The sequence below is a fragment of the Symphodus melops genome (genome assembly GCF_947650265.1).
Source record: "Symphodus melops genome assembly, chromosome: 3".
Taxonomy (NCBI): domain Eukaryota; kingdom Metazoa; phylum Chordata; class Actinopteri; order Labriformes; family Labridae; genus Symphodus; species Symphodus melops.
Window position 1 is genome coordinate 7,433,117 of NC_136693.1, and position 23,335 is coordinate 7,456,451.

The 23,335-nt window shown below is 40.8% G+C and overlaps 1 protein-coding gene across 1 annotated transcript; it reads left to right on the top strand.

The window, feature by feature from the left end:
- The first annotated feature begins 597 nt into the window (after positions 1 to 597).
- Positions 598 to 22,572, top strand: tnfaip8l3 (tumor necrosis factor, alpha-induced protein 8-like 3). The gene is made up of 2 exons (XM_079340198.1): positions 598 to 1,056; positions 21,455 to 22,572. The coding sequence occupies exons 1-2, from the start codon at positions 1,011 to 1,013 to the stop codon at positions 22,015 to 22,017; spliced, it is 609 nt and encodes a 202-aa protein (XP_079196324.1). The 5' UTR covers positions 598 to 1,010; the 3' UTR covers positions 22,018 to 22,572.
- Positions 22,573 to 23,335: the final 763 nt, after the last annotated feature.

Consider the following 23,335-nt stretch of genomic DNA (forward strand, 5'->3'; position numbering starts at 1 on the left):
ATCTTTCCCACGTTTGAGATAAAGCTCTCACGCCATGAACTCTCAAAATCAAGGCAAACCTCATGTGTTTACCACCCATTGGCACAACACGCCCATTTCCATCACGTCCTGTGTTTCATGATTCTAAAGCAAAGAAGAAATGTAAAGTTTGCTATATGGTTGAATATTTATTTCTAGGTTTATACACGTTTAATTCTTTAGGGAAAATAATGACTTATGTTATGTAATACTTGACTTTTCTTAAACTATGACACTAGACAAACTTGTGTATGACCCAAAGCATACAGAGTCATGTAAATAGTAAAACATTAATCTGTAGCATGACACCTTGTGACCACAATAGACCTTTACTGACTGATTTTATAACAGTAACAAGGGGTCATGGGATTTTTACTGCTGGAGATGAATTTCAAGTTGCCATGAATGAGACTCTCTCACTTCTCTGCTAAAACACAGGCTGCTCTCTTACCCAGAGACAGAGAGAGGGAGGGAGAGAGGAAGAGAGAGAGAGGGGAAGAGACAGCACTTACAGCATACAGAAAGAGGTAGAGAAAGAATTTGAGAGGAGAGAGCGTGAAGAGGCTGAGTGTGACAGCGCCGAATGAGAGGAGGAGGAGGAGGAGGAGGAGGAGGGACCGAGTGGAAGGGACATGGGAGGGAGAAACAGAGAGGGGGACGGGCCGAAAGTGAGCGAGGGGAGGGAAAGTAAATGAGAGGGAGATGGAAAGAGGGGAACTGAGAGAGTCAGGAGAGGAGAAGGGAGCTAAAGGAAAAGGAGGACAGCTCAGCAAGTCAGCCTAGTAGCATTCCTCTCACAGCTGCAGTGATTCAGGCTGGGAGGGGAAGTTTACCTTAGCCAACAGGAGGAAGAAAAAAAAACCCCATTGCATTAATTCTTTTTTTTTTTCTCTGGGATAAGAAGTCAGAAGAATCCCTGAAGAGGGAAGGGAAGAAAGAGAAAGAGGAATAAGACAGAGCGTCTGAAGCCTCTGAGCGTCCTGCAGGAGAAGATGGATTCAGACTCCGGAGAGCAGAGCGACGGAGACCTCTCTCCAGGTAAGACTCAAAATGAACACAACTATGACTAAAACATCGTTTTTGGATATATTTTGGATAAAAAAGCGTAACGCACAACAGTGCAGTATTTTTAGTTTATTCCAAGGATCAGTGAGTTCTTGCTTTCTTTTTTAAGAACTTTTATAATTCCACAGACACATCCTTTATCGACAGCAATTATCTAACTGCACATTTCTTGCACTGATCTGTAGTTTGCATAAATCTCATAATATTAGAAATACTGAGAGACTCAACTGATTTCCAACTTTAAGAGTCACTTTATCCAGTATCTATCTGTGGGTGATCACTTCTGAGATGCAGCAAAGACACGTACTGTGATGCATGTACACTCTGATGCTGGTGACTGGTGGAACCTCGCTGTGAGTGCGGATGAAAGCCGACTCAGTCACCACCAGGAACAGACAAGCTCCGACACGTGCAGACAGTTAGTTCATCAACACATCCAGCATGAACACAGAGACAGAACAGTCTCTGCAAATGTGCAAACTCCTCTTCTTTTTTCTCATCAAACACTCAGGCATGAACATGAGAATGTTTGGATTTAGTGGGCTTGAAGTTCTGCTGTTTCTTAAATCAGTTCTGCTGGAGATGTTTTATGGTGTCAGAGTACAGGGCAAAAATTTCTTGGAATGACGAGGGTGAACAGTTGGACTCTTGCAGAAACACTCACCCTCTTGAAGTTCTCTTTGGGATTTTTTTCATGCATTCCTCTCATGTGGGCGATTTATTGAACTGTGATCCTGTGGATAATGCAAGCTAGGAGATGAGACAACCGTCTGTAGATAGAGTTGAGACCAAAGATCATGAATCAAATGTGTCTTCGGGAGGCTTTTCATAACCTGCTGCAGCAAACCAACTTTGGGTACATTAGATAGGCTTCAAAGTTTTTCTTTTTGTTTTTTCTATGTTACTTTATCCTCTTTTAGAAACCTATGAGTTCCCCCTGAATAAATTCCCATCTGTCACATATATGGTTGGGATTCACTTCTGTCCACTTCTTCTCTGTATGTAACTCTCTTTATAAGCCTGTAAGATATCGTAAGCAGTGACGCAGTGATGCAAATTGGCAGGGAAATTGGCAGAGCAGCTATCATTTGTTTAATCAAAAATAAAAATATTTTGCCTCTGCAATTCCTTCAATGATTATACGGGCCAAGATAATGATATACTAGATGTTCTTTCCCACACCTTTTGTAAATATTTAGTAAATGTATGCATCTGTAAACTGCTTTAGGTGTCAAATAATGGAGGCTATATTTAATGAGTCTATTGTTGCCCTAGTTGGAGAGGGTCCCATGTTTGTGATGGTGCGGCTGTGTTTTTGTTTATTTGAAGTTGTAGAGCCTAGCATGTTAATGATGCTCTGATGATCTCCAACCATCTGTCTGTCCATCTGGTCCATTGTCTGTCTGTCTTTTGGTCCATTTGCAAAGGGAGAGGAACCTTAATAGAAGAGCCAAAAAGCTTTAAATGCATCCTCAGTGGACTATGACATATCTGCAGCCACTGCTGATTTCAGACAGGCACTGTGAGGTTAAGACTTCATTTCTTATGTGGGCATCTAACCACAGTAAGAACTTGTGGTGCACTTCTAACCTGCCCAGAAGCACTGATGAGAGATCAGCCTCTGTAATAGCGTTGAATGTACTGACCAATCAGTTCTCTGGGTGGGTGGTGCACTTTGAAAAGGGAGGAGGAAAGAGACAAGCAGGAATACTTTGATTTTGAATTTGAGAAGTATTCATTGTGCTTCTTGCTGAAATTATCATAAATGATAAATAAAAGCACTTTGCCATGCAGTTGTTGTATGAATAAGATATGACAGGGAGCTTACTTGTCAGAAATGTGTAGGGAATTAATTGTTGTCACTCAGAATTAATAGTCAGTTAAACGCACTACTGTTGGCCTTCAAAGTTAACAAATGTATGTCGAAGCGGAAATAAAGTCACCGCCATTACTTGGCGCTGTAGCACCAGCTAATAGGCCTTCTCTACAAACTCCAATCCCCAGATAGCATCTTGTAGGAGCAGTGCATCTAGTATTATTTTGTTTGTTTGTTGACACTGGAGCTAAAAATGCATGTATCCGAGGGTTATTAACCTACAAGGAGAAACGAAGGCTGCCGATGCTTGTACTGCTAACATTAGCCACACTCGACAAACCAAGCTGCTAACCGGCAGACAATTATAAATTATACTTTTTGCTTAATTTGGTCTGTTTTATGAGTGTTTCTTAGCTTTTTGACTAGTCACTCAAACAGATCTTTATAAGGCATTGAATTGACTTATCTAGAATCATCACTACAGCTTCAAATTTTGATTTTAAATCAATATATCTGACACCGGCCGAGTTGAAGCTTTAAAAATGCTTCTAGACTTTCATATTCAGTAAAAATACATCTAACAAAGTTAAGTTAATTTAGTTAAACAACTGAATTTAATCAAAGAAAAGTATTTATAACCTTTTGATGGAGCTTAACAACTTTACCCGTCTGTTTTCTCTACAGAGTTCACCTACAGATCCAAAAACAAACATCATATGACTGCCTTGTGCAATCACTTTAGTTATGGTTCGTGAACCAGATAACAGAAAGATCTTGGTATGCTGAACTCACTTGGGTCTTTTTTTTTTAAGAAGACATGGTTGGTTGACCTAGCCAACCTGCAGAGACAGAGGCTTTAAACATTACGTGCATGTGAGGGGATGCACAATGTTTTCCATGGAGGGGGCCTGAGAAGAATCCTGGAAACAATATTTATTTTAACGTTGATGCTGTGGTCCGTCAAAGCTCTCAGCAATGTTCAGTTTATAGTCCAAGAGGGATTAACTCTGTCAAACTTGTATTTTTTTAAGCCAAATTATTATGTGGCACCTCCTGAAACGTAAGGGTGATGTGAGGAGAGAAGCAGAATCACACTCAAAATGCATCATGCTTTGTGTCAGTGCTGCAGTGTTACTGTGAAAAAAGAGGTATGGCTCCCTGAATGAGGGCAACTGTCTTAACAAGTACCGTAAGTAGTACACACATAGACTCGCATTGTAAGTATTTTCAAAGTGTTACTGTACACAAACATGACCCTTATCTCTAGATTTGTAGATGAGGGATTGTTGATTGATTGTTCTCTGGCACAAAACTTGAGCAGTGTAAACATTGTGGTGTTTTGTTTCTCGAGGCTTTGACCCTTCAGTCTTCTCCTCTGCCCTTGAGCTGTTAGTGGTTTGAGTTATATATATATATATATGAAGAGCTCTATGTTCTCTTAAACATAGAGCTCCAACCTCAGCTGCTCTCTTTATTATTAATTAATGATCTTTGGTTCATTCCTGAACCTCCCTCGCTGTTGTTTTGTTCTTTAATTCTACTCTTCCCACATTGCTTTCTGAAACCCCCCAGGGATCATTCCTGACCTCGGCCCATTCAGCCGCAGGCGACGCTGTCTTTAAGTCAAACTCGTGAGGTTGAGTTTTCAACATGAAAAGCCAAGAAAACGCATAATGTGTTGAAATGGTTTTATTTATGAGAATATTGTTGCTAGGATACTGAAATTACATAGAGAGGTGCACTGCTTTACTATATACCCTCAGGAGAAAGTTCTTTGATCTTTAATGCATGGATGTACATGAAAAGGATAATATGTGTTTTGTTGTCATTAAAGGAACCGTCAAGAACAATGCACACATTCAAAGCAGTATGTATTCATTTAAGTCATCTTGTTGGGCTCCAACATCAGCATTTCATTAAATGAACTTTGAGAAATTTCACCTTTAAAATAAAGCTTGAACATCAAGTGTGTCTTGAGTTCTCTGTTTTTTTTGTTTTTTTGTTTTTTTGATTAATCTTTTTTGGTTGGGAATACAATAGTGAATACAGAAGATATTACACTTATTACCCTTTTTTTTTTTCTCCTCGTAACAGCAAAAATAAACAGGGCCCTCAGGAGAGGGCGAGTTCTCTGTTTTTTAAGGTTGTTTTCCTTCCTGCAGATTTTTTTTTGGTAAGTGTAGATAGTTCTTCAGATTTTACAGTTTAGCTGTGGAACTGTTGCACTTTCATTTTTAGAGCTGACATCAAAATATGATCACTGCTGCTGCTGAAGTGCCTGAAATGAAAGTTTTGCTACTTACACTTTTGGACTGCGGTGGGAATTATTCAGTGTGACTTCACATTTATTTGGCTTTTTCACAATAAGAATGCAAGAACATTTACACAAAATTGTACTTTTAAGTTTTTTTTAACAGGTTATTATTGATAGAAAGAACTGTGACTGTGGAGTGCAAGAGTTCCTTTCTCTTCTCCACCTTTTCCTGTCTTTATTTGTAAGGAAACAAGTGCTCGCCACAGTACTCATAAGTGTAGTTCAAGTGAAAGAAACACCCTGTAGATTTTACACAGAAGACATACATGTGTCCCCATAATTATCCAGTCATGCAGTGAACATGCCACTGACAATACCTCCAAGCTGATTCATCCAGCAGCCCTGAGTTTCCTTCCTGTGGAGCACAGAAGCTGAATGAACCAAAGTCAGTCAAAGTGAAGCTGACTGTCAACATACCTGCTTTTCTTCAGTAATGGAAGAGTCCATGTTGCACTTAACAAAGACTATATACAGATATTTCTCTGAATATTGAACGGTGATTTCAAAAAAGATTTTGAAATGGTCTGACATTATGTTGGTGAATTATCAGCCCACAGTCTACTTTTGGCTGATTCATCATGGCAATGAGACTCACTTTAACACCAAAAGCCGATCTGCCATCTGTAAAGCTATTTCCAGCCGTTCGTGGCTCCTTCAGCCTTTCTATGGAAAGCAGAAACTGTGTTGCTGTTGTAATAACAGCCATAAGGATCATGAGTGCACAAGGGGCTGTCGCTGTGGTTCCATTACAAACAAACAAAAAAACTGCAGATGTTTGATGACAAAACTGAAATGTAATCTTCAGCCAGGTCATCAATTTCTGTATTCAAACTAACAAGAACTTCAGTTAATCGCCATTTTTCAACACTTCCACAAACACTTGATCTTTGATAAAAATGGCTGCTGAATGAGGCCAACCCAGGAGTACCCGGCAATCAGAGGAGAGCTTCTGCCTCATGATTGCTATGCTGGCAGACAGACCACATGCCTCACACATGAGAGACAGGCAGAGTGTAACACTCCCATCTACAGATGCACACACGCTGAAAAGTACCCGCACTCTTCTGGCTCCTTCTTGTGCTCTCCGAACACATGCATCCCTGAATTATTTTTCCTCCTCCGCCTTTAATCTGGCTCACAGATGGAAAATGTGCACCAGCCATCTACACTCACACACACACACACACACACACACACACACACACACACACACAGACACACACTAGGAGCTGGTTCTGGAAAACTGTAACAGGAACTTAGAAAAAAAAAGTCAGGAGTGAAGCAGTAAGTGGAAAAGACGACTCAGGAGAAAGCCTTTTTCCTTCTAGCTGCAGCTTTAAACTAAAACTCCAGGTTACTGACCACTGTGCGAGTGTGTATTACCCTTGTACGCACATGCATGTGCTAACACAATAATTCTGTGGCATTTCATAGTGTTTGTGGGACATTTGGAAAGGGAATTGTTTCCCCACGACTGAGCCATTACTGAAACATGGAATTAGACCACAGAGGCATTTCGACGAGGCCTCGTAGACACACGCAGGAGGAGGAGGAGGAGGCTGTGGTTTTGCTGGAGGGCCAGTCGGAGAAAAGCAAACAGTCACCAGTGGCGCCTGGAGTGAGAGGAGAGGGGCTGTCTGAGGGAGGGCAGTGTGTCTTAAGAGAAGGCTATAGTGGCGTCAGTGGAGCGTTGAGCGTGTTCAGGTATATAGAAACTGAAGAGCTATGACGCAGGCCTTTGAATGTTTGTTGGTTTTTTTTAAATCTGTGTGGACATTTTTAGGAAAGTATCAGTTTTCTTAGGTATTGTTTCCTTTTTCATCTCAGTCCAAGTCTGACGTATTTATGGAGGCCGCTGCAGTCTGCGCTTGTCTTGCCAACTTCCTCCTAATATAACCTTAAATGCAGATTAAATCAAGTTAAATGGAGACTTTTCCTCTTCCACTTGCCTATTACGGCTGCAAAAAAGTTACCAGCAAGTGAGGTCGAGTAGGAGGCAATTACACACAAAGCATTTCACACTTAACTCTGGCACAACTCATCTGAACAGTGCTGATAATAGCATTATCAAGGTTGGGGTAGGAAAATGCACAACACCTCCAGCATAATACAGTATATGACAATAACTAATGTAGCAGTAAAAATCAAAGTGAGGGCCTTTTATTGTTCCTTTAAAGCTTTTTGCTCCTCGGAGGTACGAGACAGCAAAAGCAGAAGGAGAACATTACGCAATTACTTTTGTGGATTTAAGTCTTTTATTGGTACAAATGGCAGCAGAGAGAGACAAAACCTTGGCACACACATCCTTAAAGGCTGGGATTTTAATTAACTCATGGAAGGATTAGATTTAGTGGAGAGGGTTAGGTTAAGAGAAGGAATGCAGACACTGAAAGTCAGAACCAAATCTACCAATGTGTGAGGGAACCACAGTTATTTCCTGGTCATTAGTTAGTGGTGGGTTGGCAGCGAAGAGAGCAGCAGCACTCTGGCTTCCACTTCAGGGTGTCATACAGAGTGAAGGCCTTTCAGGGCCAAAGTTCAAAGTTGATCCATTTTTAACACTTCAATCAAAAAAAAAAGCGACCTTTTAATTGACATCTTAAACTCCGCCCCTTTTCCGGGTCAGCCATCGTACCCCCAAACATTTATAACTCCCTGTTATTTACTCACTGTGGGTTTATGTCTGCTTGTGTCTTCAAAGCTGTAACATCTGCTACTTTACTTACAGCTTAAATGAAAACACCTCGCCATGTATAATTAAAACAACAACTTATGAGACTTGCGATTAGGACATTATGTTTGCCTAATCTCTGGAGGAATCAGAGTTATGTATAATGAATGACTGATCCGACTGCAAGTGAAAGCTTTGTAAGTGTTTGCCAAGAGTAGTTTTAAACTTAAAGTAGGTTTCAGACAGCACTGCCAATATGGCGGCTGCCGTCATTGGGCACTAAAACTCCCCTTTAGTAATGAATGGGTGACATCACTGAGACTATGACCATTTTTAAACTAGTCTATGGTTTCAACCCAAAAGGTCAGAACTGTATGAATTGCTAACAAATAATTGTCTCATTAGTACAACCCTCATGAGATTCATGAAAGGAAATAGTTTCAGCCTCTATGACCCTTAATGAGAAGGTCCATTGAGTTTTGGATGCTCGGCTAGGGAGTCAGTATGAACATTAACAGGCTATACTTCTGGTCATTTGTAGCTCGAAGTTTCTCTTTTTAACATGAACCCAGTTAAAGCGGGTGAGCGTGTAAACAAACCAGGAGGCCAAAGTGATGGGGAAAGCTGGCAAGACCCAGAAGATCGTGCACGTGTGTTCGGGGGTTTGTGTGTGTATGCGGGCATGTTTGCGAGTCTTTGTAAACGATGCCACCGCATGCTGAGACTTGGCAGAGGTCTATGAGTGGAGCCACTCACCCCAGGCCGGAAAACCCTTGCTTCCTTGCCACTCACGCTCGGCTCAGTGTTGTAGATCTGGTGAGAAATGGACAGAGAAGAAAAGAAAAGACGAGATTCATGTTTGATAAAGAAACAATAGAGCAGGTTCCTCATACAGCTGCGGATGATATAAAAAGATTTGATGGTGGGAAGATGTTTTCCATGCTGTGTGGGTCTCCGTCTGATGCAAAGAGACTTTGACAGGAGCGTCACCATCAGAATGTGGACACATCTATCTTTCTTTAACACCCCCACCTACTGCTTCCCTCCTTCCATCACTCATCCATGCTTCTTTTAAGCAAAGTGGCACATCTGTAGACTTCCAATACGACTGGAACATGTTTGTGTATTCATTTCAAACAAAGAAAAAGACAGCTCTCCTTTATAAACTTTCAGGCACTTTTCAAGCAAAGAGTCCATCTTTCATACCAGTGTTCTTGCTCACTTGACTGAATAGTGTGAAATGAAAATGTACACACTGCAGCTCCATTGCCTTCCATCTTTCATTCTCATTAAAAAGCTTTTTTTTTTACAGCTTTATTTCTTTTGGGAATAAAAACGTAATAAAACCTTCAAGTGTGGTGCAGGCCTGATAAAGTAAGCAAAGAGGCCACAATATTTTATCCTTCTCTGTTTTCTATTAGGCCTCAGTCTGACAGTCTATCATTATAGTCTGCACATAAACACACAGACTCAAATTGTACCTAGCCTTCTAAAAAAGAAATGCCACTATATAATGAATAAAAAGACTCTTTGGGGTAGTTATCTACAGGATCTTTTTTTTCTAAGCTGCATCTCTCACTGCTCACATCAATCAAAGTGCATTTTTGTTGCTTTCTCACATTCCTGTGCAGCTTACAGTAAGTGTGTGAAGACTGATGGAAGCTGACACTGGTGTTTAAAAAGTCACTATGGTTATTGGTGAACTTTCATTATTAAGTTTTTTTCCTCAGTGTATTACAGATAAACAGAAGGTAGCTGTGCAAATTAAACAAGGACCCAGTGAGGAGAAAGACAAGGTGTTAAAGGATGATGCTTCCTTAACGGCAGTATAAATCATGTATTTATACAATGAAAATGTCAGTGCATGTAGAGCCAGGCAGAGAGCAAGCAACACCCCCCATCTGTTGTAGTAATATTCTCCATGTTAGGAACGCCTATCTGAATAAATTCAATTAAATTCAAGGAATTTTCCAGAGACAAAAATCTCACCCTCGTTCACAATACTGTTAAGTATGAAGTACAGTAGCATCATGTATGTTGTTTGATGAAGAGCAAGAGCCCAAAGTGTTGAATTAATTCCCGTTAAATGTTCATGGAGCAGCTTCGAGGGAGCAGACTTCACGTTTCTTGTCTTTGAAAAATATTTTTTTGTCCAGCACCACAGCCTACCTTAAGTCTGATTCTCCACACGGTTAATCACTGACAAGCAAAAGGTTTTAGAGAAATAACTATGAAGGTGAAATGTTCATATTTGTTCAGCGACATCTTTGATCGAATGATGAAAATCCAGATAAGTGGTAGGAGACCATCAATTTCAGACTAAATGTGTAGATTGCTGATCAGCTTTATTGCAGCCTTAATTCAACAATAAAATATGAATTAAATAATGATAACTTTACAATTTTCAGCATTCACAGTAGTCTGCAAAAGTTTGAGCTTTTTATTGTATTATATGGATTTGTGTCAGTCCTCTTGATTGTGAGATCTTCTAAACGTGTCCCATGTGTTTGCATAATTGAGGTTCACAAATGTACTTTTTTAACTTTTACCAGATTGTGACTGTGTCATCTTCCCACGAACAGAGACAGCTCAGGAATGTCTCTGTACATGTCACACCTTGATATAGTTTGAATCCTTAATGGGTTGAATACATGCAATAGTAACACATTAATAACACATTTGTTGTCCTGTAGAAATACAGTATTTTTCAACCAACACCAACCTGACAGGATTTGTATGTTGGTGATCGTTATTTAGTAGTTTTCCAGAGAAGCTCCCAGAAGGATTTAGAGAGAGGAAACAGCCTCCAGCTAGTTCCCATGCCCATTTAACCAGCTCACTGTGACCTGGCTCCTCACCAGCTAAACAACAGTAGACCACAGCTGGTGAAGACATTTGCTTTACAGCAGAGGAGAGGTTAGAGGTTAGGGATCTCACAGGGCCTTACAGTTCACACTGCAACCTAACAGGATGTCCTGGATACCACTTCTTGTCCTCTAAGGACCAGTCCTGACTCTGGTCTTCATAACGAGGAGTCATCATAATGAAAGTCAAGAGCAGGGTTAAAGGTGGAGGTCAAATCCCTGACATCTCTCCCTCTCTCTCCTACTTTTCCACCCTCTCGTTACGTGTGACAGGCGATCAAACCAGTGAAACATAACTCAATCAGACAATTCCTGCCACTGCTTCAATTTTCCTCGTCTCTCTTGTTCGTCTCTATAGGGACACGTCCATTTAAACTAAGAGTCAGAGTAGAGACAAAGAATGAGACGAGGCACAGGGCATTAAATAAAGCTGTGCGTAGGCCAAACTCAATCTGTTCCCGTGTCCCTCCTGACTCAGAGAGCTTTCTAAGTGCCTCTCTGTGGACTGTTAGCCACAGCAGAGACACTTAGACCAGAGTCCCAGGATAAATACACTTCAGGATTAAACAAGCTGTACATCAGACCTCTTCATTACAGCAACATTAGCATGAATCATTCTACTATTAATGAGAAACAGTCCTACCTAGTTCTCTTAAAGTGATTTATATCCATTATCCATTTTCCAGTAATGTAGATTCAACCAATCAAAGAAAAGCAACTAAATTCTGACCATGCAGAGAATACCAATAAGTCTAGTGATGGCCAACTTGCCTTTTTCTATCTTCATCAGGTGAGTGTTTTTTTGTGGGCCATTCCCTTTAGATTCATTTTTCTTTCACTTACAAGCCCACTAGACGGATAGATGTTAGAGGGTTTATTTTAGGTTTTAAAGATCATAAATCATAATGGTTAGATCTTATCCAGGACCAAATCTATCCAAATAAGTACATTATGTTTTTATTAGCTATCCTACAACCAACATGTTGAAAACTAGCAGTCTATCTCTTCTGGTGTAAGTACGCTCATAAAATGAGTCATACATGTCCTACTGTGTTTACAGACAGACCAGGTCATGGAGAGGTCTGAGACGTGATAACTGTTCAGATATGGGAATGAGGGTGCACATTGTTGCATTAGTCACAGGGCATTCATAGTTCTGCTCCCCATTGTTCACATGCGTACTGCTAAAAGTTTTTATACACCTGGAAAGAAGGGATCAAATATTACCTAACCAAACTCTGAAAATGTTTCAGAAGCTCGTAAACTATCCAGCACGCACGATTTATACATATAGACAAATATATACATGCACCAAACAGTTTTACAGCAAAGTCAGCTTACAATCTTATCTTTTTTTACCTTTATCAGGAAGAGAAACTCATTGAGATAAAAATCTCTTTTTCAAGAGCGTCCTGGACAAAACTTCTTAATCGACCTTGTTGAGAAACGTTAATGGCTTTTATTTTTAGCATACAGGAATCACAACATCCTTACATGCAGCCATTGGGATGATCTGCTGGTTTGGTTACCTCGACATCACAAACAAAAGCAGGCTGGGAAATATTCTTAAACTTTGCCAACAATTGTGTTGGCATTGACTTGAATGATCTCGGCCATATTTTTTAAGTAAGAGGCAGTCGGAAGGCAGAGGCCATCTTGGAAGACCCTCAGCACCCCCTGCATGCCGAGTTTAGACTTCTGCCGACAGGGAGGAGGTTCACTCATGTTAGGAGGTCGAAATCTAACAGATACTTACTGTTGGTCTCTGTCTCCCTCATCTCACTCACGTCCATCATGGTAATATCCATGGTAGTTAAAATCTATGTATGTGTGACAATAAAATGTTTCGAAATTCAAAGCCATTTAACCATGTTCTTTGTAAAGCTATCCACCAATGAGAGCTCAGCTATTGTTTTAATTGTAGCATAAACACACCAAAAGTTATTATTTTCATGAACTCCTATGCTGAACAGGACATTATCACAGATAAAACACACATATCTGCGCTTATTTGTTAGATGAAATGAAAAAAAAATCTCAATTATTAACATACTTATAAGCATATCTTTGGCATTTATCTGTTTATATCTTCTGTTTATTGGCAGAAGTACAAGTGATACAAATGTATCTGCCATGAGCAAATATTGGCAGTGAAATCAGACCAACAGATTTATCAAGTCAAGTACAAATCTGTTGCTTTCTATTGGCCAGACTTCAAATGAAGACATTTGGATCAAATGCACACTGTCCTCCCACAAACAGAGCCTTAAAAGGAAATTTACAGGACTGAGCCTAAACATAATAGTGTAGTTATAAGAGCAACTTTAACGAGATACATGATCAACATAAGTATTACTTGCACATTAATTATTTTGCTTATTTGAAATGTTCTCTGTCTTATTGCCCACAAGTGTTCTTCATCGAATGCAGGGATTTGTGCCTCACCCCTGTAAAAGAGAAACACCAATTAGTTTTAAGCAGGGACAGGAAACAAACTTCAACACAGCAAACTAAATGAAAAAGCAACAAAAATAATCACTGATTTGCATCATGGTCTATGAAATCTTGCTGACATGACAAGATTCCTGTAAGATTTTAAAACCTGCATTTCCCTCCTTTACCTTCTTCCAGTTCAGCTCGAGTAAGCTGTAAGCAGTCTACTTTCAGCCAGACATATTAAATGATCCTCCTCTACAAAAGAGGATGAACTTCACGCTCTTTAGCCCCACTTCACACAAATGAGAGTCATTACAGTATTAAAATGGAGTTATTTATTAACCCTAAAGGTCTGTGTGCCGCTCTACATCCTGAGCAGCTGGTAATGGCACGGTGAATGACCCCTTTTAACGCCACAGCGCCCTTTGGAAACTGGCTCGGAGTCCGTTTTAGTTGTCATGAATAATGCACAACATGCACTACTCTGAACTCTGTCACTGTCCTCGAATAGAAACCACATCTTTCTCAATCTTTATTACTTTCAGCTAGATCCAAAAACACACAGTAGAAGAGAGTATGAGCAGGGGAGGTATGTTTGAGTCATTGTCCGATCAGAGTTGTGGGAGTCCAAATCTGCAGCATGGAGCCTGTGCAGATCAATACTCTCCATGTTTATAACTGCCTGGATGCTTCTGCGGCTCTTTTTTTTTTGTGAAGAACAGTATGGTGACAATTATCAGCACACTCTGTTTACTATATGTCTGTGTGCATGTGTGTGGGGGCCTAGAGATAAACACAAAACCTAGATATATCCTTCCTCTATCTCCGCCTGTCAAGCTCTGGTACCAGCTGGCACACAACACCATCCCCTGCTCCCCACTCCAGTCCACTGGCCTCTCTCTTGCTAAACACAAATCCTGCAGGCTATTAAAAACCCCTCTTACTATTGCTGGAGGACCCACTCCATTGTTGTTCTTTAGTCTTATGAGGCAGCCAGAGAGAGTCTGCAGTGACTCCTTATTAGAAACCCAAAGCACAAGAGCCACAGTAAAGAGAAGAGGAAGTCAAGCTGTCGCTTCTGTTTGGCAGAAACACTTTTTTTTTTTTTTCCATTTTACAGAGTTTTCGCTCTGTAAAATGGCAGTGCTGATGAGTGAAAGATTTTATTATGAAGGACTTTTCTTTGGGAGTTTTTGCCAATAAAGTTGCACGATTTAGCGTCTATCTTGTATGAGCAGTAGACCTTTTAATGTCCAGCTTTACAGTACACATGAGGCCAAGGGGATTTACACTGTTACTGTTCCCCTTGTAAAAAGAATATATGTGAAAAGGAAAATGTGTTTTTGCATTTACAGGGTGCAAAGAATGACTTGGCCTGTTTTGGCTATTCAGTTATATCATGGAAAATAGCTTGCACATGGAAATAAAAGAAAGTAGAGAAAGTGTGGTAGAAATCAGCAACAAGGAAGCCGTCACACATCAATCTCACTCCTCATCTTTCCCACCTTTCTGTATCTCTGAGCTCGTTTGTACGTCAGCAACTTTTACTGTTTGAAGTGATAATGTTTAGAGGGAGGGTGGCATGAGCGATGCAGTATGCAGATGTGTGTGTGTGTGTGTGTGTGTGTGTGTGTGTGTGTGTGTGTTCTTCCCCCTCTTTTTCTCTCACACATTCACCAGATGTAACCCTGATGTCTAAACACCTGTGTGTGTGTTGTGTATGCGCCTGTGATGAACATGTAATCTGAGTCTCTCAGGAAATAAAACAAAACACACCCATGCACCTGTTCAGGGAGTGTGACCTGGTGTGTCCACGCTAAACATGCAGCATGTTGTCAGTAGCAACCTCCCACAGGGACCAACTGGTCAGACATTGTGTTTCTCATGTATGTGTTAGTGTGTGTTTGTGTCTGCCTGAGTTAGGACCAATAGTTTTTCAAAAGCTCTGAATTGTAAAATAAATAAAGAAATAAATAAACATTTTCACCATCTCACAGCTTTCAGGGAGGAAATCAGAGAACATGATGTGAGACATCACAATTTTTTTCAGGCTCTTTTGGCTTTGCATGCTGATTATTTTTTTTTTATCTATAGCTGTATTTATTTTTTAAATTTTATTTATTGAAAAGGGACAATGCACATTAATTTGCCAAGAGCAACAACGTCACACATGTAAAAATGCCAGATTTAGCCATGCAGGCTAATTTTCCTTTCATGTGCTGGAGTTTTGAGTGTCGTACATTATTTATGATTTTCACAATTCAATTTTACATACATATCCATTCAGTTATACACATTGAAGTTTCCAAATCAGCAACCTATTGTCTGAGCATTCAGCTTGACGTATTTAATGTGGTAGTACCATTGTTGTCTGTCATCTTACCTTGCCTGTTTTGTACACAGATCTATTCAGTTATCACCATCAATAGAAGGGATTATTGTTGTAAACAAGCTTGCCTCTAAATTGTTTTGATGACTAATCTAAACGTTTTTTATTCTATCAAGACCAGAATAACAAACCAAAAAAAAAAAACCCTGAAGGACGCTCTCCCCATGCGTGTGTTCTGCAGCATTCCGGTTGAGGGGAACACAACTGCCTCCAGCATTGACTCAGTATAGGCCAGTCGAACCTCGTCAGTGTTAGCTGCTGGTCCTGCTAATGGTTCATTCCTCTGGTTACTTTGGAACGGGACCAAAACAAACCTCAGGACCCGTCTCACATCCCAGCGGCCCCTCACTTTGAAGAAAATGACCAGATTAGAAAGTCATTAAGTGTTAAATTTACTTGTATAAAGGTTGTGGATATATTGCCTTAAAGGTTTTGTTTATAAGACTGTGGACTATCTGCCTTTTCTGGTTAGAAGAGCTGGTATGTTTGCATGGGTGAGTCAGAGATAAAGGTCTATGTTGTTAATCTAAGCTAATAATCTCTTCTCTGAAGCCTTATATTAGATAGGGAGCCTAATGTTGTTGCGTTGTATTCCAGAGCTGTGTGTCATTTCAGAGGTAAAATTCCTTCTAAGGACAAAGTCTTCATAGCCTGCATAGACTACTCAGGCTAACAAGAACTGGTCAGCCTTTACAGGATTTCCTATACTGCTCACCAGCGTCCCCACCCTTTACCTTCCATTTCTAGGCATCACCCCTGTTGCCTAGGAACTTCAACAGCTGTACCAGAACTGGCTTACATAACTCACATCAAGTAGCCTAGTTCTGCCGGCTTGTTTTACTTGGTGCACCATGAATCTTGGGATATGTTTGCCGGTTAGGATTCAACAGACAGTTCCTTTGTTGGCCAGAGAAAAAAATGTGTTATTTCACCAAACAAATATATTGATGACTGATCCCCAGACAAAATACATTTTAATCCATCAACATGTTGTGTTTACTGTTCATCTTTCTTTTATTGGCTGCACCAAAAACAGCTCATGAAAGCTACTGTCAAAGTTGTCATTACTGAACTTTTGGTGCATCTTGGTGCCAAACTACCGTAAATTCCGGACTATAAGCCGCTACTTTTTTCTCACACTTCGAGCACTGCGGCTTCTACTCCGGTGCGACTAATGCATGGATTTTTTATGGGGGACAATGAGCTTCTGCCGCAAAAACATTTGACTTCGTCACGTCGGATCTTAATATCAGTCATTTTGCGCTTCATGCACGCACCCTCATGATGGAAAACACACGGAGAAATACATATGATGCAGCTTTCAAGTTAAAGGCGATCGACCTGGCTGTCAAAGAAGCTAACAGAGCTGCTGCACGTTAAGATGACACTGACAGCGACAACAGAGACTGAGGAAGTGAGTAATGAAGTCATTCTGAGGCAGTGAATGGATGGACTTTTTCTTGTGAAATATATTACGGTCATCTTTTTCATCAGCCGTGTTACAGACACCGTCGGCTAGGCTTCGTATTGTAACGGTTCATGTTGTAAAGTCAGTAGTTGATAATGTGTTCATAATTCCGATTATGTGGAGAGTCAGTGAATGCACCAGCGAGAACGTGTTGAGTGGCTGTATGAGAGAACGCTGGGGGAGAGAGTTGGATTGTTACGGCAAGTTATGTGTTGCTCTCTGCTGTAAACGGCGTGGTCACGGCCGACAGTGATCGGGTTATTAAGTTATTATTTGAACGCTCTCGTCGTCCTTTAACGTCCGTACGGACGCTACAGTATTTGCGGATGTTACCGGTAGCCTACGTCTGTGTAAATAGCTCTTGTTATAGCGTGGACACCTGCGGCTTATAATCAAGTGCGGCTTATATATGTACAAATACATTTATTTACTTATTTTTAGCCGGTGCGGCTTATATCCAGGTGCGCTCAATAGTACGGAATTTACGGTATATGGTCATATGTGCACAGCTGTTACAACACACAGCACAGTCAATGTTGGGCAGGAAGATAAGATGCTGTTATTGTGTATGCAAATGCTAATATGCCATAAATATCCACTGGGAAGAACATAAGCATATTAACCTAAATGTCCTTCCCTTCATACAAGTGTCTCTGAGTGAAAGGAAAGAAAATCGGTCCAGATGTTTGTTTTTTTGCAGACCGCCACCTTTAGCAGAGCAGGTTTGGCTTCTCTCCATGTTCCACACTGGATGTATGTTCTGATGCGGCGCAGCAGAAACTGTTGACTCAGCACTCTAAAAACATCAGCCGGAACAAAGAGAGACTGTCTGGTCAACAGCCACTGCCAGAGAGCAGCAAGCACCTTACTAATCCTGATGTTAAAAGTAAACTTCACCAACTCCCAAAAACACTCTGCTTATGTAACCCAACTGATGGGCCAATGGCTTTGGCCATGTGGGAATAGGTTTTCAGTAACCTCATCCTACTCACAGTAGAGAATACCCACTTTATTTTGTGAAAGCTTCACACTTGAGGACAAGTGATGAAGTGAAAATAATGAGCAGGCAGGAGAGACAGTGTGAAAACAAGAGAGGGATAAGTAACAGTATTCTGGCCAGCACTGCCCTGACAGCTTTGACTCTTCTCTAACTCAATATGACACCCTGGTTCATGCATGTCACTCATCTCAGCCTCTGGGCGACGGCTCTATGTAACAGAGCTCAGACTTTTTAAAGCCCATGCACACACTCATAACCATCTACCCTCACTTACTGTATGTGCTAAATTCTCCAGCCAGCCTCTGAATCAGCCTCCTCCTCCCAGCACTCTGACTCACACCTCAAACAGCCTCATGTCCATTCTTCACAGTATTTTTTTAACCCCCACACTCCGGCATTTTTGCTTACATTTCTCACCACTCTGAAATGTGCAAACAGACTTGAGACAGGGGTCAAGGCAAGTGAGGCGATAGCCACCTGCTGGTCCTCAGAAACAGGCTCCAGGCTGTGTGGAGGGGGGGGAGAGGCGGTGGAAGAATAATTAGTCCACTTTTAGCTCTGCATTAAAAAAGATTAAACCGGTTGCTTTCATGCTAAACTCTTTTCACTCACACGTCAAACTCTTCTTAAAATGCAGATCTCTGTTCATTTGCTTGTAATCCATTTAAAAAGTGATTACTGATTTTCCCCCCGTATGGGTAGGGTCCAAATCCAAGTAGAGTGCCCAACCACTGGTCTGACAAGGCCGGCTTTATGGAGGAATCTGTCACCTTTATCAGTGTGCCAGGGTTTCAGAAATCTATCCAGACGGGTTTTTGAATATCAGAGGCTCCCTGGGACAAAGAGCTGCTTCAGAGAAACAGGAAATAACAGTGACAAAGAGAGCCTGTTTATGAAAGACACTGATCTGGCTAATGAGAGCCACAGTTATGTGTTGCTTTTCATATATCAGGGAAACCAGCATGTTGCTGCCTTTATTCAGGTTGTCACCTCAGGCCGTATGAGTTTCATTTCATGTCTTTTAGAGCAGCCTCTGAAGAGCAGCCTACAAGGATGAGACACTCATTTCTGTCAGAGTGATGGTGACTGGAGATTGTCTTGGAGTCTGCTAGATGTTGCAGAAAGTTTACTTACGGTGTACTATAAACAGGTTAATCTGATTCTTTTCCTAACTCAGTTGAAGTTAAATACTTGTCAACTAGTGAGTGATTAACTCAAAGAAACGGAACTATTTATCTTCTATTCATTGTACACATGCTAGTCAAGGTTTGCAGACATTAATTCAACTGGAAAATTTAGATTTTGATAAGTTTAACTCTGCAGGATGCCTCAGCTGAGAGCATTTTGGATTTAAAAGGAACTGGTTACTGAGCGTGTTAATGTGGATGCAAATATTTGTCAATGAAGCTACTTTTACATACTTAGTTATAAAACTCATCTTACTTCAGTTCACTCATTTAAAACTGAGTCATCATTTGTTCAGAGGTGCTTTTTTTTTTAAATGATGAATGACCTGTTCGTTCTTATCTTCTCCACTTAAATAGACAACATCCCCACTTTGTAAAGCTGTGCATGAGCAGTGCATCAGACCTAATGTTATTGGGACATAAATGTCATGGCAGGCTAAGTACATGTGCACGAAATGTCATTCAGCTTTAGACCAACATGAAATGTCACTTCAGCACACTCGCATGAAATGCCAGGGATAAGATTTCCCACTACTATCTGCGACTTTCCACCTCTTGTGTAACCGGAAATAAAGCTTATATAAACTCACACAGATGATGTGGTAAAGGTGTGAAGTCTGTGTGGTTACGTCGATGTCTGCTTCAATAGAATTCTAATAAAAACAGCAGGTGATTTGCTGTAAATTTGGGCTCATGTGCTGTTTTTTTTTTTTTTGGGCATGACGCCCCCATCCTCTCGCTCTGTGTGTCTCTCCCTCTTTCTGTCTCTCTCTCTCTCTGTGGAGGAGGAGGAGGCTGACAGTGTGCCCAGGAAAAAGTGAGGAGTCCTTCCTGAGCTTTAATCATAAAAGGAGTTATCTGGTGTGTAATTTGTAGCTGGGTGGCACCTAAATAAAAACCTTTTTTCTGTCCTCCCACTCCTCACATTCAGACATACAAATGTTAAACTGCTGTCATGGCTGTATAAGGAGGCGGGCAGCCTTTGATAAACCTCCTCTATGATAAATTGTGACAACAGTGGGACACAGCTTTGAACTGCTATCAGTCTGGACCTTTTACATTAACAGCGCACTGAGACAGAGTGCAGAGAGGTTCCTATCGTTGAACAGCTGTTTGATGTTATCCAGCAGATTGTCATTCCTCCCATAGTCAGCCAACCACAGCACAGGCAGCTCCAGGAAGGACGCCGCCCTGCTCTGAATGCGGCTTTACCGCTTTTCATGTACTCCCCGGCGTAAGCTTGCTCTGACTGTGATCTCTGTTAAGCTACTTCTGTTACTATTTAAAACTTACGTTACTATTATAAAAAACCATAAAAAAAACTCTCTTAAGGTAAAGTCTTTCTAATTTGTCCAGAAAGATTCTTTTAGTTGGCAGAATTTCTGTTCACTGAATAAGATGCAGAGTTGGTTCATGCCAAAAACTGAATCATCCGAGTGCACTTTTCATTAGTCCATGCCTTCATTTTTACTCATATCACATAAATGCTGCTACAAATGACCTGTTACACAACAGTTAGTTGTTGACTTTGTTACACAACAGTTAGTTGTTGACTTTGTTACACAACAGTTAGTTGTGTAACAAATGTTAAAAAAAAAAAAAAAAAAATCTGTTTCTACCTTCGACGAAGTGAGACATCGTAACTTTAGACCAGGCTCATTTTTAGCTCATGGTTCCTAATGCAAGGACAAAGTGTTTACAGTGAAAACTGGGGAAAGGAAGGGCTCATATTTATGTAACAAAGGGTCAACAGAGTTGGAAAAGCCTGTTTGGCCTGATGGAAGTCAGCTGTTACATGTAAACATGCTGTAATGAAATTTAAGAGCGGTGGATAAAGACGTCAATAACATGAAAAGTTATTTAGTTCTTTAGAAATGTCTTCTCGTTATCCAATACACAGTATACTGTAGTTATGAAAACCTACCTGAGTAAATCCATTCAGTGTGTCTTAAAGGCACAACACATGATCTACTTCTTCTTTCTATTGACCTCATTCACCAGCCTTAACTCTTAAAAACAGGGTTTACTTCTTCCACAGAGTTGGTTTACCAGATCACATAATGTACTCAACACCTGGATTCATATTCGTTTTGCTATCATATCCTATTATTTTGTATCTTGTATTGCATCTTTTATTCTACAATCTAGTTTTTTTTCCACGTCATTCAAAAAGAAAAGTGATTTTAACGTTCATGACTAACCCGGTCTTTTTTTCTCTCCTCTCAGGACAGGAGAGCTTTAACTCTCGCTCCCTGGCACTACAGGCCCAAAAAAAGATCCTGAGCAAGATGGCGACCATGGTGGTGGCCAACATGCTGACAGACGACACCAGCAGCGAGATCTTGGACGAGCTCTACAAGACGAGCCGAGAGTTCATCAAGAGCAAGAAGGAGGCTCACAAGATCATCAAGGACGTCATCAAGATCGCCCTGAAGATCGGCATCCTGTATCGTAACCACCAGTTCAGCTCAGACGAGCTGGAAACCGTGGAGCGCTTCAAGAAGAAGATGAACCAGGCGGCCATGACTGCAGTGTCGTTCTATGAGGTGGAGTACACCTTCGACAGGAATATTCTGTCAGAGCTCCTGCTGGAGTGCAGGGACCTGCTTCACGCCCTGGTCGAGCAGCATCTGACCGCACGATCACACGCACGCATCGACCACGTATTCAACCATTTCGCCCACGGGGAGTTCCTAGCTGAGCTGTACGGGGACGGAGAGGACTACAGACTCTCTCTGAGAAAGATCTGCAATGGCATCAACAAACTGCTGGATGAAGGAACACTTTAACCTCCCACCGCTGACCTCTTTCACCTCAAGATCTTTCTCATCCAGCCAGTCTCTCCTGTTGCCTACATCTATTTCCTTTTCACTTGCTCACCCGTGACTGTTCATATCCTCTATCTTCTTTCTGCTCTAGTCTTCCTGTTTCTTTTTCATCCATAAAGCAAGCTGTAATATCCTGCTGCTGTGGTTCAACGTGGGAATCTTTCAGACTGTCATTCCACTCAGTAGATCATTGCAGCACAGCCTGTATCATATCGTATGCATTAAAGCATTCCAACTCATCCTCTTTGTGTGCAAAAGTGTACTGTACCATTGGCCAAAAAGCATTTGTAAAGTATATTTGGTTATGAAAGATAATCAGTAGTAGTGATTAGTCACTTTGTTTGTATGTGTGTGTACACATGTTTGTATGGAATCGCTCGAATATGTGCGTGTGTGTATATAAGAGCAACAATGACATGGTGTGTATTATGTATCTGTTTCAATCTTCTCTACAAGGGTGTAACAGTTGTCTTTTATTAAAGAGTTCTTGAAGACAAAATGTTGCAGTTCTTTCGACAATGACTCCATGTTGGGTGTAAGTCTTATTCTTGGCAGTCATAACAAATGATGCCTCACACTAAGATAAAAGAAATAAGTTTAGCTTTAGTATTTCAAGGGGGGAAACGTGATTGAGAAAGCATGGAGTCTGATCAGGAAAATTGACCACTAATAGTGCATGAAGCTACTGCTTTCCTGTCCACTTGACCCACATGCACACATGAGCAATAAAATCAGATATTTGTTGTTTTTGGTTTATGTTCTCTTGTTTCCTTTGCTCTTCTTCCCTGGAAAACATAAAACCAGTGTAACATTTTATACCAGCCAGGGGAGAAGAAGTCCAGTTTAATAGCTACGTCTCCATGCAGACAGACCACCCACTCAATGAGCCCCAGTTCTCACTTGTGTATTTGCTGCCAGGCAAACAAACTATTACACAATTAAACACGTATTTCAGTTCGATAAGTGAAAGTTGGTATTAATAACATTTACCTTTAATTCTAAATATAGAAAGGGCATCATTTCAATTAAAATGTAGATAGGTGTGGTTACAGAAACACAGGAACTGTTTACCTGTTAATGTTAATAAAAAGACAAGAAGACTTAGTTAATGCTACTTAATAGGGCCAGGAATCTTTGTACTTAGACTTGCATGTGTTAATCTTTCAGACCTTCAAGATCAACCAGGCATAATATAAAGGACTTTGCTTTGGTGTTTTTGTGAATAAACAACCATGTATTTTAAACCCCTTCCCCCAAGTAGACAGTCTCTCTCAACGCC

Coding starts and splice junctions, on each gene's coding strand:
- tnfaip8l3 (XM_079340198.1), top strand. CDS start 1,011: ATGGATTCAGACTCCGGAGAGCAGAGCGACGGAGACCTCTCTCCAG. Junction 1,057..21,454: donor CGACGGAGACCTCTCTCCAG/GTAAGACTCAAA, acceptor CTCTCCTCTCAG/GACAGGAGAGCTTTAACTCT.